Below are 22536 nucleotides of genomic sequence, written 5' to 3'. Positions count from 1 at the left end.
CAGAACTGTGAATGTTGAATATTTCAGTCGTGAATCTAACCTGTTTTAGCTGGTAAACCTAAAACAAATTAGATTAAATATAATAAATAAAAACAATCTCCATCAGTTTTGAAGAAGTTTCTTGTTTTCGTGGTGAGGACGACCCCCACGTCGGGCCGCAGGTCCTGCAGGCCGATCTGCTGTTTCCTCCATCAATGTCAGCTCATTACAACCATTGTTAAACCAATTATAGAGGTGTTAATGGCTGATCGAGGCCCCACTGGCATGAAAAACAACCTACAGAGACCGGAGAGACTGCAGGAGGGAAAATGGGGGATCTGAGAAGTTAGAGCGATCAAGGACGTTTATTAAAAGAAAAAAGTGCTGCGCCCATTCTGCTGCAAGTTTAGTTAATTATTTGTTCAACTGGACAGTTTGGTCCACATTAAAGGAATTCCAATGTTATATATATTTAAACCTCCTGTCACATGCATTAATAACATGAAGACGTGTGTAAACCCACAAGTTATGAACCAGGCCAGCCCTTTGGGCTCCCCCCCGTGTGATCGTCTGTAGAATATTTCCCCAGACTTAATTCTATCTTTTAATTTTAATCTTTGAATTTATAAAGCTGCAGCAGATTAATGTGCGTTTTGGCTATCTTAAAAATATTTTTCCAGAATATTCCTCTTGTCCTGATCAGACTGAAGCTCAGAGTTTACCAACATTTTTATCTGCATCACCGACCAGGTGAGGAAAGCTAATCTTTTCCAGAGTTAATTACATCATTACAGACGCGGAGGTGTGAGCTCATTCTGGGTGTTAATCGACTTGACAGCTTTTTTTTCAAACAGCTGATAGGCTAATCGCTGAGTTTCTGCAGGTGATCGTGTGCAGCGCGTCCGATTAAACAAAGTTCCTGAAGGCAGCACAGAGCTCAACCCTGTTCCAGTTATAAAAAAAAAAATCTTTAACACTTTCAACATGAAAACAGCTTTTTCCCCACATTGGTCTCTTTTTTCTGCTTCACCCTCGCGCTCATTTCATTTCCTGTCCCTTCCTCTGGATCTTTTCTCACAATCTAATCCCGTTGACCTCCCACATGCGCATCAATTACATTTCCATTGACTGGCCATTAGGCTGAGGCATTGACATTCACAGGCCTCCGTCTGCAGCAAGGCCTGGTGTGTATTCCAGGACGCAGGAGTCCGACCGCGTGCGATTACATTATTTATTGTTTTTCTCTTTGGCTCCTTTCGGGGAAAAATAGAAGAAGAAGAAGAAGCTCCACAACAAAGTTCTTTAGAAGAGGAGGCCTCTCACATTCACCCAAAGCTCAATACGCACGGACTGCCTGCGCAACTATAGCTGCATGATCAAAGAAATGCCACTTACGCAGAGTTTTGGCTGATCTTATGTTACATTCTGCTTTTCTAAAGTGACTTTTTGTACAGGTCTGGTAAGGCGATGTTATCAGGATCAGATGGGCTGATGTTTTAAATTTCACATTTTAAAACTTATCAGAGTCTTGACTTAAAAAAAAAGATATTTATTCATTGTGGTGTTATTTTACGATCAAAAGGAGGATCTGAAACAGGTTTGCAGCAGTAAGGGACTTTTTAAACACGCATAAAAATCTAAATAATCATCTCAAACAGCATCAAACTATTAACTTTAATTATATTTTAATTTTACAAACTTAAACTACAAGAAAAAGACATAAATATATGTTTAAAATATTTTTAGTTAAAAAGCACAACATTTAATTTTACCAAACTTTTTGACTATTCCATTATAATTCCATTGTTTCTGTTTTCTGAGCTTTAGTGTTTTATCCAGCATGATAAAAATGCGCTCGGCTGGGTTATAGGACGCTGCTCGCCCGGGTGGCCCCGGTGCAGCCGCCGGGCCAATATACAGCACGCCAGGGGGCCACATCGGCCTTTTTTGCCGGGCCCTTCCCGGAGCCAAACACGGTAGCTATTCAAATGTCAGGAGCGGGGCGGGACCCAGCTGCACCTTATAAGAAGAGGACGTCCAAAGTTCTTTACTGTATTTGCGCGCAGCACCTCCATCTGTGACAGGCTGCGTCCCGAAGGCCCTGGCGGACAAGAAAAAAAAAAAACAAAAAACAAAAAAACAAAAAAGAAAGAGACAAAGAAAAGAAACGGGCCTCCAGAAGAAGAAACTATGGATGACTAATAAGCACAAAGAAAAATTGACTTCAAACTTCGCAGGAATAGAGGTCGCATGACTTTTTTTTAAAATATTTTTTACGCATTTCTAATTTTTTTTCTTGGCAAAACAGGAAACTATCTGTCTGGATTTTTCCCAGAACAACTTTGCCGAGGATTTTATATCTATCTTCTATATTAAAAAACGAAAAGAAAAGAATATCCGGTCAGAGACCAACACTTCTTCTCTGAAGACCTGTGTTGGGGATGTTGAGCTCTGTGAAGATGGAAGCCCATGATTTACCAGAGTGGAATACTTTCTACAGTGAAGCCAGCGAGGTAAAAACCCACCTACGTGAAAAATAAAACAAATATAACTAAAAATGTTATCCAATAAGTTATTATTAAGACTGAAAATGGTTGAAAATTCTAAAGACCTGCATTTGAAGTAAGAAAAAAAGGGGGCGAATCAGCAAAACTTTATTTGTGCACTTTATCGGTGGAATTTGAAAAAGAAAAAAAAATGAAAATTTAAGAAATTTATTAAAGCATTTAACCGATTCTTAATTAGAAAACAAGACTCCCCAGTGGTGGTATATGAGTTGGTGTTTTTATATATTGTGTTATAGTTGGAAAACATTAAGTAATAAGACGTTTTTTTTTAACAGAAATGCACAAAAAGCTACAAAAAGAGTGAAAAAATTCCCCCAAATCCAAACCTGATGATATTATGATGTATTTAGGTACTTTGAAAAATCACAGCTGTTATATTTAACAGATTTACAGAAATTCTGACATTTTTTCTTGTTATAATAAACTAATTTAATATTGCGATCCCATTTATTGTGTATGTGATTTTTCTTAGTAACACCAGAAATTTGCGCATTAAATGTCTTCCTTTGTCTGCAGCGGATGAAGTGTTGCGACAATTCAAGTGTTAATGAAACAAGACTTTCTTTTTCTCCCCTCACTAATTCAATTAGAGCTAATTCCATCAACAGCTTCAGTTCTCACCTCAGCTCGACCTGATGAAATTACCAAGAAGAAAGAGTCTGACAATATTTAACCCAACAATCAGTCAGCAGGCCGTGATGTCTTTATCTGCCGCAGATTTTCGCACCTTGAATATTTAGTTTCTGTACGGATTCCTTAAAGCATCTCTACGCGAAAATATCTAAACCTAAAAGAATTTCTCTATCTTTCCTTGAAGGTTTGAACAGTTTTTTTTCCTCCACGGAGGAGGCCGTCTGAGTCGAGAGGTACCGTGACGCGCTTTTTACGCATTTTCAGGTTAACAGCTCTGTGTGAAATCCACGTCCTCTCCGCGCACACTGAGAGCTTCATTGTGCATTGATGAGAGTCACTTTTTAAATGGAGAAGCTGCTTTTCCTTTACATTTCACATCTATTTTGCTCGAGAAAATGAAAATATTTCTCAATTACAACTAATCTTCATACCAACTGTTTCCAAAAAGTAAAATAAATAAATAAATAAAAATAATCTTTTTAAAATCACATTTTGTGTGTTGTTTCAAATATTTGATATGAGGTGATATTTTCTGTGTCTTCCTGTGGGTAACCATTTGTTTTTTCTCCCTTCTTGTCTCCAGATGTATCCCTCTCCCAGTACCATGAACTCCATGGGCAGCTACATCAACCTGAACCCAGCCACCGCCTCCCCAGCAGGTATGAACATGGCGTACCCCAGCTCCAGCCTCAGCAGTTCAATGAGCTCTGGGCCGAGTCACATGTCCCTCTCCCCAGTGGCCTCTTCTCTCAGCTCAGGCTCTCTAACTCAGTTGGGCCCTGCTGCTCCAGGCTCCCTAGGGTCTTTGTCCCACTACCAGAATATGGGCCAGTCCATGACTCAGCTGGGTTACCCCTCTACAGGGACCCTGAACCGGGCAGGACCCAAAGAGATTCCCCCCAAGCCCTACCGGCGCTCCCTGACCCATGCCAAGCCACCATACTCCTACATCTCCCTCATCACCATGGCAATACAGCAGAGCGGCAGCAAGATGCTCACCCTGAACGAGATCTACCAGTGGATCATGGACCTGTTCCCCTACTACCGTGAGAACCAGCAGCGCTGGCAGAACTCCATCCGCCATTCGCTCTCCTTCAATGACTGCTTTGTGAAGGTGGCCCGCTCGCCCGACAAGCCGGGCAAAGGCTCCTACTGGACTCTGCATCCGCAGTCGGGCAACATGTTTGAGAATGGATGCTACCTGAGGCGCCAGAAACGCTTCAAGATTGAGGACAAGACAGCAAAGAAAGGAGGCAAGAGCCAGGAGGGGGGCTCTGGGAAAGGAAGCCAGAGTGGAGACCACCTGATGGAGGATCACAGCCCTACAGGTGGATCAGAGGGAGCTGACTCCACCCACTCGGATAACTCCCACCCGGGCTCTTCAGATGACCAGTCCCATCAGCGAAACGCCCTGGTTTCATTAGACTGCCCTCAGATGTCCTCCACACACCTCCACAGCCCACCTGTTTCCCTGCCCTCCTCCTCCTCCACTTCTTCCTCCATCCCTCCATCCTCCTTGTCGCTCTCTGGCACCTCCTCCTCCAACGTGCTCCTCCACTCCCAGTCTTTAGTCGGCAGCCCCCACCTTCTACCCAGTGCCATGCAGCAGCACATGGACCTACAGAGTGATGCCCTCAAGTCCCTGGACCCCCACTACAACTTCAACCACCCCTTCTCCATCACCAACCTCATGTCCAATGAGCAGAAGATGGACCTCAAGTCCTACCAGGACCAGGTGATGGCCTACAACAGTTACACCAGTGGCTCCCCCATTGGAGCCAAGCAGATCTACGACAGCCCGGGCCCCGCCACCATGGACTCAGGCGCTTACTACCAAACTCTGTACAGCCGCTCGGTGCTCAACGCATCCTAATATGGACTCTTGTCTGTAGAGGTGAACAAGATGGAGACTTCTGTTTCTCTTTTCTAAAATGGACACCAAAGCTGGGGTTATCTTCCTCTTCCTTTTTCTCTCACAGCCTGGCCTTCACAGGACTCTCAAATGAGATGGCGACACGTTTGAGCGACCAATAAAACTTTTTTTCCTTTTCCTTTCACCGACTCTTATCAAAGACGGAGAGCAGTTGGTTACACGGAGCTGGACAAAGAGGAGGACATTTTATTCGTCTGTGTGTGAGTCAGTCAGGCCTCGTTTAGCCTGTCGCAGGGGCACCGTGCGATGCAAAAATTGACTTTGTACAAAATGTAAATAGAGGTAATGTGCACGGGAGGAGGATGTTTGCATTTATTTATGAAGGGAATAAATTTTAATATATCTTATGAAGCGCTCTGTCGACCAGTTACAGCTCAAATGTGAGGGTTATTTTTGTTTTTCTGTCATCCAAAGATGGAGAGAAGACGAGTTTCAGGTTACTGCTTCAGGCAGGTGTTACTGCAGCGGGAGACAGTCGAGCTCATATTATGTGTTACAGCATTTATCAAAAAAATAAATAAATATCCATCTTTTTCTTTTTCTTTCTTTTTTTTTGTCACATTGTTCAATGTAAACGCAGCTCAGAAAGTGTACCAAAGGGGGAAAAAGGCTAATCTTTTTGGGATGATATGAAGACAAAAAACCAAAGCAACTGTGGTAAAAAAAAAAAAAAAAAAAAAAAAAAGGAAAAAAGTTTTGATGTGCTTCTGTTTTTCATTGCTCAAACCATTAAAAGTGTGTCTTTCTGCAGACATGTTGAAGAGGAGTTCAGTCAGTTACTAAACAGTGGGAGGGAGGAGAGATGCACTATTTGAGGATTTACATACAGTACTTTGCACTATGGAGCTCCCACAAGCCAGGTGGGCTGATAGTGTGTGTGTTAGTGTGTGTGTGTGTGTGTGTGTTACAACAATGCTTAGGAAGGCCCTCCTCACACTGTCAATGCATCAGCTCAATGAGATCAGTGTAACAATGTCAAAGGGTGTCAAATAACCCTCCATGCCCATGAAAAACAAAGAAAAAAAAAAGAAAAAGAAAAAAGTGCCTTTTCTTCAAATGACTGCTGATCTGATCAGAGATCAATATATCGACAATCTGTTGAAGGATAATTCTGATAAACAGCAGAAGCTTCAGGTCACATGATATCCTTTGTGCAACATTTTTCAGTTTCAAAGAGAAATGTCTTTTATTTAAGCTATGTTGCTTTTCAAACTCTGAAAGTGTGCTGATATAATATATTGTTTTGGGGTTTTTGTTGTTGTCATCTCTTGTTGGTTTTAAATGTAATTAAAATGATTCATGTTTCATTTTTTTCTTATTAAAAGGCAAAAATGTGGGGAAGAAATGGTGCATTTGTTTTTTTTTTTTTTTTATCTTTCCAGAAATGTTCGTGCATGTCTGTTGTAACATTTACCTGCAAGTTTAAAAATATTAAAATGAGTCAAATCTGGGTTTTTTCTGCAAATTCTTCCCCCCCAGTGCACACACCTTTCTAAAAGAAAGTAAATGCAATAAATTCTGCAATACCTTGTTTGGAAATATAGATCTTGGCGTTATTGGCTGCACCATTTGGATCCGCCTGGCCCAATCAATCAATCAGTCAATCATTTGTGGCGGGTTTTTGGCGAGGCCGTGCTGCAGGAATAGCAGCATCTTGTTGAAACAGCTCCTGACCAAATGACTGTGGTGTGTGACATGTAGGGCTGCTAGACTAAACACGGCTGGATCTCACTGAGAGCCTCAAAGCAGACCTCCGTACAGACCATCAGCCTGTGTGGCATCGTGCACACACACATACAAAGCCAGACCAGGGCCACTCCAAAAACTACAGACCTGCCTCTGACCCTGCACTAGAAAAACTATCAGAAAGTCAACAAAACAAGAAGAGTGAGGAAGAGAGAGCAGAACACGTGGATCTTTAATCTTTACTCTGACTGACTAATCAGATTTTCTTGTTTCACCCAAAACTGTGAAAATGAAATGCATCATTTCCTCAGTGTCAGAGGAACTTTTCCAGCTAAAAGTTTGGACACCTGCTGAATTGCTAGCAAGAGGAAGACTAGGAGGAGCGACACATATGGAAATGCTGCATATTATCTCTACAAAGATGTTTCAAATAAACTCAGCAGCTTACAAATAAAGTAAGTCTTGTTGCACGTTAATGCTTCTTCCTCTGTACGTGTGAAAGAAAACAAAAAGTTGATTTATTGATCAAAGTTCCTGCAGGCGTCCTTCCCTGGAATCCTGCTCTCCCGCCCTGCCGCCATGCCTCCGTCTGTCTGCTGACAGTTGCTCAACTCTGCTCCATGTGTAGTTGTGCCTTTTCATTGTTGCATCAAGTACTTTCTGCTAAATTTCCAGTTTTAAGGACACAACTGTAATGGGTCTCAGATAAAACGTGACGTGTGCAGACATGCACGTCAAAAAAAAAAAAAAAAAAAAAAAGAAAGAAATGATGATTGGCCTCTAGTCTGAGTGTGAAACTAAGGCAGTTCGTCACCTTGTGCGCACAATAGTCCCTTTAGAGCAGTTGACTTGATAAGATAGGCGAACTCCTGCCTGATATGGTCTCCAAAGCTACAAAAATGCACACACACTGGAGGCTGCTCCAGGTATGACTAACCTGGTGGACTAAAATGTCACCCTGATATGTCCCCCTCACTAATCAGGAGACCAAGCTGATAGCGGCCACACTAAATCCAGTTTTCGCATGAAGAAAAATAGATTAGTCTTTTCCATGGATAACACGCCGCTGTGGCTCGAGGGTGTGGAGCACAGTTTCACTCACAAATAAAACAATATTTTAACGCGACCCTCAGATTTATAAGATTTCTTCTGGACTCTGTAACCCACGTCTGACCCAGTTTCCAAATGTAGAAAAACAGATATCAGCTGCTGATAACAACCTACATGTCACAATATAACCACCTACTCTCCCAGATGAGCCACAACCAAAGATGTGATTTTACTTAAAACTTCTGGGATCAGCGTCCTTATCGCACATTCCTCTCTCTGAACCATTCATGTTTCAATAATAAGTTGCAGATTAATTTCACTCCATGCCTTTAAAAGAAGATAAAATATGCAAGTTCAGGCTGCAGGAAAACTGCATCCACTCATCTGAGACGTAGAGGATGTTTTAACGACAAAGTCCAAAAAGTGAAGAGATGGTGGCTGACTAAATCAGGTGAGATGAGATCACAGGATGTGAGAAATCTGAAAATAAGAAAGACTCATCTTTCAACTCATTCTGCAAATGAAAGTTGGCGCTGACACAGTAAATTGTTTTATTTGAAAAAAAAGGAGAAAAAGCGCTAGAGGCTAATCTCTGCCAACGCCCAGCGTGTAATGTAATAGCTGAGAATATGTATGCTTTTAATTAGAAATATACATGTTTAAGATGGTTACCTAACATGTCCTGTATTTTTTTTAAGTGAAAGGTGGGTGCATCCACTGTGATCAATACATGATTGCAAAGTGTAATATGGAGGTGACCAGTAGGGGGCAGTGTAGGGAGGCTTGACCCCATATCATTCATGATTTGGAGGCCTTATATACTACTAACCATTATATATTATGCTGTGAACTTAGCTTCAATACAATAATAACCTCTGTTTTCTTATCTTCATGTTCATCGTTTACATCTTGCAACTCAAGAAGTCCTGTATGTTCAGAGTTAGGTCCTCCGATAACAGGCACGGACAACAGAGCTAGCTGCTTATGTGAGCGGGAGGTTAAAAGGCAAATTTATTCTCCACATAAGGTTAATCTTTTGTTTTTAAGACAAAAATTCCACACCCCACTTCCATGTTGCACCACAATGCTTTCTCCTTCCCGATCCATCCCATACCTCTGCCGAGTCCTAACATCAGTTTCCAACACCTGACGAAACTGCTTTATGACTGCGTATTGTCAGTTATTCTTCTACAGCTGAACCAGCTCGCTGGTCTTTAACCTTTGAAAGAAAAACATCTTAATATGATGCTGCTTTCAACAGCTAACATAGATGTTACAGGGAGGTTGGAGGGTCGGAGGGGGATTTAACCTTACTACAAATCATGTGACTCATCTTGGATTTACATCCTTGAGTTTTCTGTCTTCACTTCCTTTCTCTTGATCTGATTTTATTTTCTGAACTGTGGCCTATTTTGTTTGGCACTAAAGATACTTAGTTGAGGTTTGGAAAATCATGGTTTGACAATAAAATACACTTAAATGTCAAAAGCCTTGCTATAATTTTTTTTACAATTACCATTCACATCCAAATGTGAGACTTTTGGGGGTTTCTAAACCTGATCATCGGAGTGTGGTGAGCTGGCAATGAGACCAGTTTGAGTACCATCATGACAAACTGAACGCCCACTCATTTAGCCTCCCAGCAGCCAGACTTTCTCACAATAGTATAAAGTGCTCTTGAACAATAGTTCCTCAAACTTTCTGATGCTCTTTCAAAGTCTTTCTATGGACATGTTTTGCTTTTCAGTTATTTTTGGTCTAGTTCTGGTGTCAGACCATTTTCAGAGGAATGTGTTGTTCGTTGAGCCATTTAGCATTCACCTTTGAGCCTACGGGTGTATGAGCAGCTGGTGTTTTTAAATTTCCTTCGGGATTAATAAAGTCTATCTTATCTTATCTTATCTAAAAAAAAGCTTTTAACTCAAGGGATGATCCAGTATTGTCTATACATAACAGACAACGTAGCAAAGAACCGATTTTACTGGCAGTATATAATGATGGAATGATGGGCAGTTGAAGATTTTTCAAAGCACAGTCGTTTCCAGGTTAAACAATCTGTATTAACATACTTTAAATTGTTCAGATTTTCAGTTGTTTTAGCTCATTTTAAGAAAATCTTACTCATTTGAGATGGCTAACACTTATTTGTGCAGCCCTGGGTTTCCCAGATGCTCCTAAGATAACAAATAAATATAAAACTTAACTTAACTTTGAAGGTTAGAAAAACATAGAAAGATTTGTCATAGCGACTGAATCACTTTGCATTGTATTTGCATAAACAGTTACCTTTTTGGGGGGGAAATCTGAAAGTGAATTTAAACAGTCCTTTTGGGCCTTCTGGGAGTGACACTGATGACACGTTTGAGCATGCCTTGCCAAATGCTTGATGACAGTTACCCTCAGCCTCTACTGCAGGTGAAAGAAAATCCAGCATGGAGACTGCCAGCATGCACCCCTGCACAAAGAGCTGTAGAAATAACACATTTATTCTGCTGTAGCTCATATCCAGGGTTGATTCTAACAGAGTGATGCATTCAAAAGAAGAAAAGAAAGGAGAAAAAGAAAGGGTGGTGTGTGTTTCTAAGATGTGCAATGCAAATGAAGCAGTGCATCCTGGATCCTGTTAGGTGGATGTACTGTTTACACTTGTTATTGCCTGAGGAGAGGGAGGGTGAGAAGGAAGAGAGCACTTACAGTTCAGCCTTCAGGACATACTCTCCTATTTTCCTTTCTGGGAAAATAAATGAGTCCAGAAATAAATAAAGTTTGTACTCATTTGCATAAAAATAAAACCTGTGATTTTCACATTAGTTTTAAATGAGATTAAATCAGAGCATTAATGACAATGGCAGATTAATTATTAATGCAAGTAATCAAATTATTTATGTTTTCCTCAAAAAAAAACATACAGAATTGCAAGTCCATAAGCAATATAGTCAGATGAGTTGGTATGAAACCAGACAGAGCTGTGGCTAATAGACAACGTGGCCGCCTCAGTCGGTAGGATGAAAGCTGTGAACAGGTCATCAGACAGACAGACAGACAGGGTGCAGTAAGACAGACGCTGAGATAAAGTTGCAGCTTGTAAAGATGAAAGTTCAGAAGGCCAAGAGAGTGAAATACCATCTCAAAACTAATTTATTCAAAAATGAAACTGCTGGCAGCTCAGATAAACAAAAAAAAAAAAACAAAAAAAAAAACCTCCTATTTCTTGGTTTTAATCTGTTTCTTTTTTCAAAATGGGATTGTTTAGGACACTTACAGACTTACAGACGTGGACAAAATTGTTGGTACCCTTCGGTTAATGAAAGAAAAACTCACAATGGTCACAGAAATAACTTGAATCTGACAAAAGTAATAATACATAAAAATTCTGTTAAATTTATCCAATGAAAGTCAGACACTGCTTTTCAACCATGCTTCAACAGAATTATTTAAAAAAATAAACTCTTGAAACAGGCCTGGACTCTGCAGAAATTGAGAACTTTGTTCTTGTTCTTGCAGCCCTGGCTTGGGAGTTCCTGCAGCTTGTTCTTAACACAACACAAGATACAACAAAGTTGAACAGAACATTTTAAGGAACAGTTGGTTAAGGTGGTGAGGAAGTATAAAAAATCTACACACCAGATGTGGTGGACAAAGACATGGACAGCGTCCCACTGTGGAGCAAGTTTCCTGTGAAGCATGAAATAACTGACTTAAAACAAACTGGAGAACAACAACAATGTGGAATAAGATGGAAATAAATATGCATGAAAGAGTGTTTACTTACATCAGAAATCAGTTTCTTCTTCTGCTAGAAAAGTCTGGAAAGTCCGACATCTCTGTGCATTGAAAATGATTTATTCTATTCAAACTTGTGATGTCATAATCCTAAAAACAATTTTAGGGTCCATGTAAACAATCCAGGTCTGATAGGAATTGTAACCTGATTGAATACGCTTTCAGCATGTAAATGTGTCTGAAAGCGCTCCCAGTTTGGAGAACCAGAAGGTTTCTTAACAAGCAAACTAAAGTTAAAAGCAGCTCTGTCAGAGGTCACAAACAGAGCCTATTTTCTGTCATCTAAAACAGTTCAAACCAGAACATTTCACAGCTACTCAAGCAAAACTAAACTGAGAATATTCACACCATGAAACGTTCTTTATCACACAGTTTTATGTAATGGGTTCAGCAGGGTTTACAGAAAAGTTGATTCTCCTCTGACTTCCTTTGGGGGTGCTTGGCCTGTCTGGATTTGTTTTGATTCTCCAAACTGGGAAACTCTGCAGCAAAGACACTGACTCATTGACCACTCATAAGTACTTCACAGTACTTTTCCCTTCAAGCTTTAATGAATGTAATTACTACAATTAATCGTGACGTCAGTCATGACGGGTGCAGCTCATTCACATAAAATAACAAGAATATTGACGATGTACAAGTACAGAAACTCATTGAGTATTAATGAAGATATAAGAGGAGAAAAGTTGAGACAGTCAGGTGGACAAAAAGCTATCATGAAGACAGGACATTCAGAGCAGTCAGTGCATGAGACAGTCAGTGTTTCATTCAGACAGACGGACGGACGGGCAGAGCGCCACTGAGGTACAGATAAGCAGGTGGACTTTGCTCTGTCGGCCGTGGGTGTTGCAAAGAGGCTCAAGATAAACTGCTGGCCCAAGAGTCGAACACAGAGGAGGCTGATTACATTTAACCTGGTTTGTGTGTGTGTGCGCGTGTGTGTGTGTGTGTTTGTGTGTGTGTGTGTGTGTGTGTGTGTGTGTGTGTGTGTGTGTGTGTGTGTGTGTGTGTGCGCGTGTGTGTGTGTGTGCACGCGAGGGAGGACTGTATTGATCCAAACTGCACCATTGACTCAGACACACAAAAAGGTGGACACAGGCGGCCTCTCTTCGGTTGAGCCAAGCAGCAGTAGATTAAAGGTCAGGGTTTGTACTCAGGTTGCTGGTTCCAATCCCTGACTTAGAGCTTAGTTGGAGCCTCGGAGTACCAACAACTCCAGTGCATGAACCTTTGAAGATCAAGCATGTACTTTCTGCTTAAATCTTTCTGTTTTTAAATCTCAATATCTGTCTCAGTTTAAAGGATAATTGTATGAAACTCAACCAGAATTTTTCTTTCAATAGTCAAAATTCTCTGATCCACCTAGAATAGGAGAAAAGCATAAAGCCAACACTTTTTTTTTATTTTTTTATGTTTTATCTCAGGACCATTTTGATTCCACTGACTCCCATTTTAAGCATATTTTTAATAGACTATAATCCTAATATTATAAAGCATATTGAGTGTTTTTCTTATTCTTAAAAAAAAATCTTCATTTCTTAAAACAAAATAGTGTAAAAAAACATATATAAAGTTTTAAATTATATTTTTATATCTATGGTTATGTCTGAAGTAAAATATATACATATATTTACATTTTTATGACACTTTCATAAGAAGTACCATTTTAGTACTTAAGGGTAAATAGTGAAGTTTCTTCAAAGGTGCATCAAAGGTAAAAAGAAATAAAATAATTATTCTTCAAGCTTGTAAACAAGTGACATTTATCTACTTTCTCAAAATGGAAATTGGAAATATTGTTGTTCCATTCTCTGCTTTATTTCTTTGTCTTCATGACTCATCTGGTTTTATTACTCTCACTTCCTGTAACACTTTCCACTGCCCCACTTTCCACAAGGAATTATAAAAGTTTAATTTTATCTTATCTTAAATTTTGTGAGTAACCCACCTGTGCACCTGCTGGCTGTGTCAAATCAACTCTGCTACTCGATCCTCATCAAATTTGAGAACTGAACTCGTGTGTCTGCTTACATTGAGTCTCCTTTGGCTCACCCATGATAAGGATCTAACTGTCATGTTGCAGATTAATATGTTGACATCTGTTTCTCCTCTATAGTTTCAAGATGTTTAAATATACAGATGAGGAAATACTGAGGGGAAAATATCCTGATGCGTTTATTCAGATAGCCTCAGGTTGTATTTCTGAGGTTGGGTAACTTTGTGAACAAGAAAAGGGAAAATCCCTCAGGTCGCATCAGATAATGTGCAATGATCAACAAAATCACCTTCACTTCCTAAAGTGGCCAGATAACAAAGCTGAACTTATACCACAGGTTAGACTTTGGTACACAGACAGTTTACTGTAAATAACTCGTAACATAACACACAATCTTTATGTGCTCATTAACAATAATAATATACAGCAAACATGAAAACAAACAAACAAAACAAATACAAATAAAACAGATTTATAAAATGATGCTAATCAGCAATGCAGCAAATAGCATTCTCATTTGTAAACAATGAAATAATAATAGATGTATTTTTCTTTTCTTACAACATTTTATACAGGGTTTATGCTTCGGACATGCAGGGGGTCTGGAAAAGTTTTGATGGGAGTCCAGGCAGAAGCACTGACCAGAAAAAGGGGAGCAAAAATGACACCCTTATTTTAGGTCCCTTATTGAACTGATTATTACAACTAAAGTGATCATCTAATGTAAAAAAGTAAAGAAAAATTTGTAAAACAAGCAGCCAATGATCTATTTTATCAACAGGTGTTTACTTTGGGTGAAGCTGCTGTAGGACATTTATCACTGATGCATTTATCACACTTCAATGATAAAAAGAAAAAAGCTGTTTTTATCCAGATCATACCCCCCCCCCCCCAAAAAAAAAAATATATGAATAAAATAAAATAAAAAAAAAACCATCTGTGCTCTTCCTGGTGAAGATTTAACTGGGATCAGAATGTTTAAATAAATTAGAGGTTCTCCTCATTGTTATAGTTGGGAGTAGAAACTCCTGCTCTGTAACATTATCTCATTACAGCAGAGAAACTGGTCCATGTTTTACCCACCATCTTTTTTTTTTTTTTTTTTTTTGGAGTGGGTGTCCTGTTTTTTCATAGCTACTTTCAATTTGAACAAACTGAGAAGTGGACTGTGACAGTGTCAGGATGGTGTGAGGAGGCATAAAATGTCCACAAGTGTGATGAGACCTTCAGGAATGTTCACCAACATCTGGAGAGCATGTGTCGGGTCAAACACACAGTTAAAGTGTGTGTGTTTGTGTGTGTATGTGGTACTGGCTAGACTTTAAGACAACAGGACTTGAATTGACATGATGGCCACCACTGTCCACTGCTGTAAATCACACACACTCACACACATCAGCACACACACATATTAAGAGACACGGAGCATGCCAGAGGCTGTGTTTGTCTCCGGCACACAGATGGATGAAGACAGGGTGTCCGTACTTTGCCAAGACACAGAATCTGATACAGCGATGTGTCAAAGACTGTGTTGAGCCTGGCTCTGCTCCGAGGCTGAGGACCAAGAAAGCTTTCAGTGTATTTCTTCAGTATTTTTGTTTGTTTGTCCTAACATGCATCAAAGCAAATGAGAGCCTGCGTTAGAAGATGCAAGTGCATCACTTCTTTCATCCTTGCTTCAGCAAACTTTTTTTGCACCACATTTTAAAGCTGCGCGTTTGTTTTGGTTCATAAAAGCAGATTCAGATGAAGAGAAAAGGTTTATAAACACTTCAAACGTCATTTCCTTTAGTGTTTTTTTCCTTTGCAGAAGCTTTGAACCAAGCCGAAATAGGTAAATGGTAAGGACAAGCTATTTTTTACTAAGTAGGTTCAAATAAAACAAATTTACATATTTATATGAAAACATGTTATACATAATAAAGAGAAGTTGCCTCAGAAGGTACCAATGAAAACATCCCACATTGCTCTGTGTTATCGGTGGTTTTTATAAAGTTAATTCTATAGCATCATCTGGGCTCTACTAACGCCCCACACTCTATGACCCCGGACATTAACTCTGTATAAACCATAAAAGACAAAAGAAAAGAAAAATGTAAAGATCCCAAACGTTCGCTATTCACCTGTGGGCTCTGAAACTAACTTCCTGTTTTGGGGGAAGTTGGTGTCGTCCCTCCCCACTCCCTCACACCCTATGGTAGGCTGTAATATTAAACATAGCTGACATAACCGTCCAAAATTTATCATCTCCAGGATTTATCATCTCCAGGAAATGGTTGACAATGATTAAGGTTAAACTCACAAAACTGATTTCTTATTTAATCCCAAAATACACATGAATAAACAGATGAAATATAAATAAAACTAGGTTTACGCTGGTCTGTGAGAGAGGAGGCAGAATGGTGAGGAAGACATCCATGACTTGGCAAATATCATCACAACTCTGATTATTTGCTGCAAATATTTACTGCAAATCAGAATTAATCCTTGTGTACAACACAGACTATCTCTGACTCTTTATGATTTTAAAAACTGAAAATCAAATGTTCCCCGAGTCAACTTTTTTCCATCAGAGTGGAGGTGGTGAGATGGGGGTGATGGGCCAAAGCAGCAGCTTCATTTTAACACAAACATGACAACTAAAATTCTTCATGAGGTTTGGTCTCTTCCTGGCTTTTTTTATTTGGTTGTAGAATTTTGCAGATAGTCATATATAATGCAGGTGAATTTCAGTGTACATGTGATCACAAACAGATGCACAGAAACACAGAAACAACACGCCCTCTATATCTTATCAGTAATCACAGGTGTACACAGTGAAAAGGCCCCACCCATCTGTTCCCAGAGAGGATTGGAAATGTGTGTGCACGAGTTGTGTAAATGTTCCGGGAAGAACCAGTGACAACCAGGAATAGCGGGTTGATTTCTGTCGTACTACACAGGCTGGTCCAACCAGTACCTCATATTTGGTGTTAAGTGTCAGGAAGCAGGTGTATCCTGACAGGACCACCTGGGCTCAATCCCAAACCACCCGGTACACACCCCCCTTCACTACCGAGCGCCACACTCGCAGCTGGGGAGTGTGATTGAATTTAAAGGGTATAAATGCAATGAGCAGGTATGGGACGTCCTCTTCCCTCCACTGGAAAAGAAAAGCACTTGTTGCCATGGCAACACAAAGACACTCCAAATGGTTTTTTTGCTGAAACTGCCATCATAAAAATTGCGGAGCCGCACCAGCTGCCCCTGAAACATCATAAACGCAGCAACCAACCAACGACAGGAGCTACAATATACTCTTAACTGGTTCCACAAGACTTCCAACCCCATCAGCAAGTTGTGCTTACTTCAAACCAAACATTGGCATAGAGTCAAATCTGCTAGTTTTACCTTTCTTTTGTGATTTCTGTCAGTGTGACAAACATGCAGGACACATGCGGAACTCTGATTTGAAGGCTGTTTCCTCCATTTTGCCGTCGCACCAGCTGCAAACTTTGTTGTGAGTGTGGAGCGTTGCAGACTCGCTATCTAAGGGATGAATGGTCCACTCGCCCTCCACGCTGAATGGTTTGGGACGGCCCGTAATATGGCGGAGCCTCCGAGAGAACACGCAGGTAGTGTGTAGGGGCAGTTTGAGACTGAGCCCTGATCTCAAATTAGTTGAGTTTACTAGAAATTTGTGTGGAAACTCGTTGCCGCCGTAAGCCACTTTAGTTTTGACAAATGCTGAAATTAAACATGTGAAGTTGTATCAACACAGACGACCATTAGACTTGACTCAAACCCGTTAGTTCACCTAACTAACTCTACTTGTTTGAAGAGTCTTTTAAGTCAGATTTACACAAAATGTTTAGTTCTTTCAAATGAAGACTAAATCACACTGACTCAGTTTCATGGAAAGTCAACTTAAAAGACTCCATTGTTCCAAATTGAATGTCTGATTGATCTAAAAGTTAGAAGTTCATTGAAATGTACCTTTTAGTGTTGATGATGTATAACTGCATCTTTGCATATGTTTGCAACAGATCACCAGTACAAAAGATATGATACTAAGTTATATCAGGAACCATTTCTACTTTGCCCTTCATAAACTGTAGTAAGGTGATGGTGTACTTCTTTCCTGTACTGTCCGTCTCACTCCTGGTACCAGCTTTAAAATTCAAACAGGGCAGAACTTTCCAACATTGTCTAATTGTAAACATAACACAGCAAATAAAGCACATAACTCAAATTTATAGCAGAGCAAAGCTTCAATTTCTGCTGAATCTGCATCTCCCATGAGCCTTTGTGGTCCAGATATGTTGAGTTTTTAAAGTAGCCCCGCCCCCTCTGACATAAACTTAGCGTGTTCAGTTATCTTTGTTAATCATTAATATTACACTTCACAATGTTGAAAACTATTAGAAACAACTTATTTGCTGTAGGAATGAGACACTGTTTGTAAAAAAATAAATAAAATAAAATAAAATGATAATTAATCAATACTAAAAAGTTTATATTCCAACAAAATCTGGTGTGTGGACACACATTGGTAGAATGGGAAGAACCACTTTCTATCCGGTAACCCTCTTAAGGCAGATTTGTACTCGCGCTGCGTCTGCATGCGGTTAGGCATGGCGTAGCTGACTCTGGTGAATGTGTTCTCACACTCAAGCGTAGAGAGTATGCATTGTTGGTTGTTGTGTTGCTGTTTCTCGTCCTAATCTGAAGGTGGCAGCAGGGGTGGTATTGGCCGGTAAACTTGCCAGGTCGGAGTTCTTTTGATGGTTCACTTCAGTTCTGGTACGTATTTTCTGTTTTAAAACAACAATGTATGGTTCAGTGTCTGTATTAGCTAAAGAAATAATTCGATCAGCCTCTCATCCACTTGATCCTCTGGGTGTTGTTTTTAAAAATGGCGGTTACTACACAAATTCAGCGAGAAGATCCAGAAATCCGGAAACTCGCAATCCCAAATTGACCGGTCATAAGGTAGGACTTCTGCGTAACCGTCCGCGTAGCTGTTGTGCAGGCCAGGTCTAGAGAAGGTGCTCGACGGGCCTCGACGGAGCAACACAGCGCCAACGGTGGTCACGCAGATGCAGCGCAAGTATAAATCCACCTTTTGCCCCTTCACACTGGCAGGGAACTGTTCCAGTTCCAGTTTCCGAACCCAATATTCCACTCGGGCAGCGCATTCAGACAGAAAAAGTTTCAGAATGAAAAGTTGGTTCTCAATGAGCAAAAAAAAAAAAAAAAAAAAAAAAAAAGCATGTGTTTCTTGTTTGCAGTATATATATATATATATATATATATATATATATATATATATATATATATATATATATATATATATATATATAATCAGTTCCCTCATTCATTTTTTTTTTCTTTTTTCCAGGAAGTCTTTGAATATCTGACCAGGGAAAATGGATGAAAATGAATCCTTTGGCTAAATTCGGCATATTTAAACGTGTTCTTTGTTTTTATTAATTTGCTCTGTCGCTGTCAAAATTAATTTAAATGAATAAATTATATTTGAATGGATGCTGTCATGTTTGCTGATAAAGTGTAAAAGTGAATCTTTCTATAAGTGCATCACTCAGGCTGTAAACATCTAAACAACCGTTTCTAACCTCTCTAACTCCTTTCTTAGGTTCACGTCCTCTGTTTTTAAGTGTGAAATATAAATTGATTACTTCTTGTGCTTTTTATAATTTGTGGGTTTTATTTTTATTTTATAACATCTGCTTGTTTAGGCTGTAAATTTGGCTGGACTTTAATCACTTTGGTCAAATTTAGGTCTTTTTAGATGTGCGTTATCAGTAAATTGTGAGCTTTGGAAGGTTGCCGATTCAGCCTCCAACTCTTCCAGTTTCCATGTCAGCGTCCCAGATACTGAGCCCCACAATGCAGCCAATGAGTGCCTCATTTTGAATCTGCTAATTAATTGTTATGTAACATGTTTGTCTTCCCACTGTGAACTTCATTTTTATTACTTTCTGAGGATTTCTGGGTTCTGGTAGACTTTATTCAGCGGTGGTACGAGACAAGAAGACGGACAGGGAAGGGAGGGGAGGAAGATGCAGCACAGGGCCACTTTACTGTCATCATTCGTTCAAATGTTATTCACTGTCGGATCTTTTTAAATATTTGTTATTTCATGTAAATGAAATGTAAGTAAGTATGAATGTAAGTATTTCTATTTTATTCTATTCTAAATGAATCATGGAAATTTTAAGACATTTAGATTATAAATTTACGTAACCTGAACTCATCATTATCATGCTCCTAGACCATGGTTAAAAAAATGTTAGTTTATGACAGAAAATTAGATTTTTTTTTCCAGCCTGAAACCAGATCTTAACCACAGACTTTACTGAGGCTAAAATTTTTTAAATCTGCAGCTTCAGACCAGAACAGACTCAAATCGAGCTTCTCGGTGGCCTTTGACCTCGAGGCACAGAGACAGTCACACCACAGTGCCAACTGCAGCCAGGAACTAAGTTCATTAGCTGTGTGTGTACAGCTGGATACACAAACACACATACATGTAAGCTGGGGCAATATAACAGCTGGGTTACTGAATTACTGCAGAAATAAAAGTAACAGAGAGGTAAGAGAAGGAGGTTTGAATCCACAGAAGATGAAAGGTGGCCGTGTGGTTCATCAGTGAGGCAGCTTTGCTTCTGGAACCTGAAATGATCAAGTTTCACAGCTTTTTCAAGACTTTTCTGTCTACAAATAAAATAGTTGTTTTCTGGTCAGTTTCCTGGAAAGAATTTTGATTCTTTTTTTCAAAGATTTTGTCTGTTTCTTTGTTTTCAATTTACAGACAAATTTCTACAAAAGGATCACTTAAAAATATCTTTAATGTGAATTATTATCAATGTAGTTTCTCTACATTGTATGAACTCAAATGCACGGTTCCTGGAAATAGAGTTTCACATGTTTGTCTTGCTGCTGAGGTGAATGTTTACATTAAAAGTCCAAACCAACATGTAAAACATAGAGAATTAAACTGCATCATGTGTGTTTTTTCTGGGGGTTTCGCTTCTTTTAGGATCGGACTGGCTTACTGAGGTGAAGGAGGACTGACAGTCGCTGGCTAATCCTCCCTCCACATGTTACAGAGGAATAAACTCCTGCTCACTTTCACTTACCTGTTACGGCAGCTGATTTGTGCCCCCCTCACCGCCTCCAGGTTCGGACCAATTAACAGCAACACACACATTCAGTGAGAGGCGTCTGCAGCACCCAGCTGGGCAAATTAGTGACCCTCCACCTACCCATTGTGCTGCCAAGATGATCAGCGAGTTTAAATTAGCACCCACACACTAGACCCCCCCTTACTGACTTTACAGTTTCCAGTCGTTACTGAGAACTTTAGTTTTCCCAGCAATGTGTAAATCAGGGTGAGCCTCCGCTGGTCCACGGGGTTGTGGTAATGAAACTTTACAGCAGAAACATTTGAAGAAATGAATTTATGTCATTTTAACTGGACAAAATTGATTCTTTCACCTTCAAATTCAGAAGCATTAACTTTTAATATCCCAGACCAATCTGCCCCAGGTAGATGCACTTACATGTGTTAAAGTTAAACCACTGACCAGTTATTGATTTATTGATGGAAGTGCACAGTTTAGGAGAAAAGAGTATTGTAAAGATTCTGAATCAGTTCTAAATACTGCAGGAAAAGCCACTGATGCCATGATGCTACAACTCACACTGAGAATAAATGCTGCCTCATTAAAGACCAAGAAGTCTGGAACCGCTGCATCTATATGAAACACCAACAAACCAAACACATCTTTTTTAACTGTTTTGAACACCAAAGTCTTCACTTAACAGCTGGAGAGGAGCCCAGAGCCCACACTGGGTTCCAGATAACAGTATGTAGGGATGGGATTTAGTTTTTCTGTCTTAGATTTAGCTTGCATTGTTTCTCCTTTCTGTTTAGATCACTGATAACAATCTCAGAAAGGTTTGCTCTTTACTTTCCAGGTGAGCTTCATTAAAGGTAAACTACTGAAGGAGGTTGATCCACATTATTAAGCAAGTTTCCATGCAGTCTGGAGAAATGGAAGGACACTTTGAGAAACAAATCAAAACTGAAAATTTCAGGAAAATTGAGTGAGATCATTGCACTGGTAAAAATGAGTGTGTGATTCAGAGAACAAGTGGGTTGGTTCAGGTAAAGGCAGATCAAGGAAATTCTCTGTCAGGAAAAAGCTGCTGGTGTGTCTGGAATCCCAAGAAACTCTTCATCAGGATAGTCCGGAGGCTGCAGTTGTGCATAAAGCTGTAACTGTGCCTCCCTTAACCGTTGATCACAAAGAGAAATGTTGGCTTAGACTTGTTTTCAAACTGTTTTTTCCACTGATTAATGCCGTGCTGCACTGGATGAGCCAGGTGGATGGAGTTCTGAATGGTTGGTGGATGGCCACCATGCGCCACATGGCTGCTGCGTCAGCAAGGTGGTGGTGGAGTGATGGTTTGGGCTGAAATAACAGGGAGTGACCTACCATTTCACTCCCTGTTATGCAAAAATGTGTCTAACTGAGCATCCTGCTATGCGATATAAGGAAGAAGCATTGCTTCTGCAGCTTCATCCCAAGCTGCAGAAATACCAGCAGAATCTGTAGCTACTGCGGGTGTAAAGGGAGAAAAAATCAAGTCATCCCTTGACCTCAACCCTACTGGAAAAATGTTGTTTTGTTCAATAAAATCCAGATTATTATATAACATAATTTTTGACAATTTAAAATTTGTATTCACTGTCATTTACATGGAAATGAACAAAAAGAAGACATGCATAATAATGTGGAGCACAGTGTGAATTGTGCATTGCATCTAATTTGAGACCAACATGGTTTCACGGCTCTTCCTAAAAAGTAAAAAAGGTAAAAGGTAAAAGGTTCCCAGTGTGT

At 39.9% G+C, this 22536-nt stretch overlaps 1 protein-coding gene and 1 long non-coding RNA gene across 3 annotated transcripts; one reads left to right on the top strand and one right to left on the bottom strand.

The window, feature by feature from the left end:
* The first annotated feature begins 2029 nt into the window (after positions 1-2029).
* foxa3 (forkhead box A3) lies at positions 2030-6562 on the top strand. Of its 2 annotated transcripts, XM_041994615.1 has the most exons (3): positions 2030-2492; positions 3763-3838; positions 3917-6562. In XM_041994615.1, exons 1-3 carry the CDS (start codon positions 2421-2423, stop codon positions 5050-5052), a joined length of 1284 nt encoding a protein of 427 aa, XP_041850549.1. In that variant the 5' UTR covers positions 2030-2420; the 3' UTR covers positions 5053-6562. The 2 variants fall into 2 exon arrangements, with proteins under 2 accessions (XP_041850549.1, XP_041850548.1); XM_041994614.1 differs by having other exon boundaries at positions 3763-6562.
* Positions 6563-11299: 4737 nt separating this feature from the next.
* Positions 11300-11697, bottom strand: LOC121646559. The gene is made up of 3 exons (XR_006011658.1): positions 11621-11697; positions 11473-11523; positions 11300-11381 (listed from the first exon to the last, which is right to left on the bottom strand). It is a non-coding gene; the product is annotated as an uncharacterized LOC121646559 (long non-coding RNA).
* Between the last annotated feature and the right edge of the window lie 10839 nt (positions 11698-22536).

This window comes from Melanotaenia boesemani, chromosome 9 (assembly GCF_017639745.1).
Source record: "Melanotaenia boesemani isolate fMelBoe1 chromosome 9, fMelBoe1.pri, whole genome shotgun sequence".
Lineage (NCBI taxonomy): Eukaryota > Metazoa > Chordata > Actinopteri > Atheriniformes > Melanotaeniidae > Melanotaenia > Melanotaenia boesemani.
This window is presented reverse-complemented; position numbering and strand designations above follow the sequence as displayed.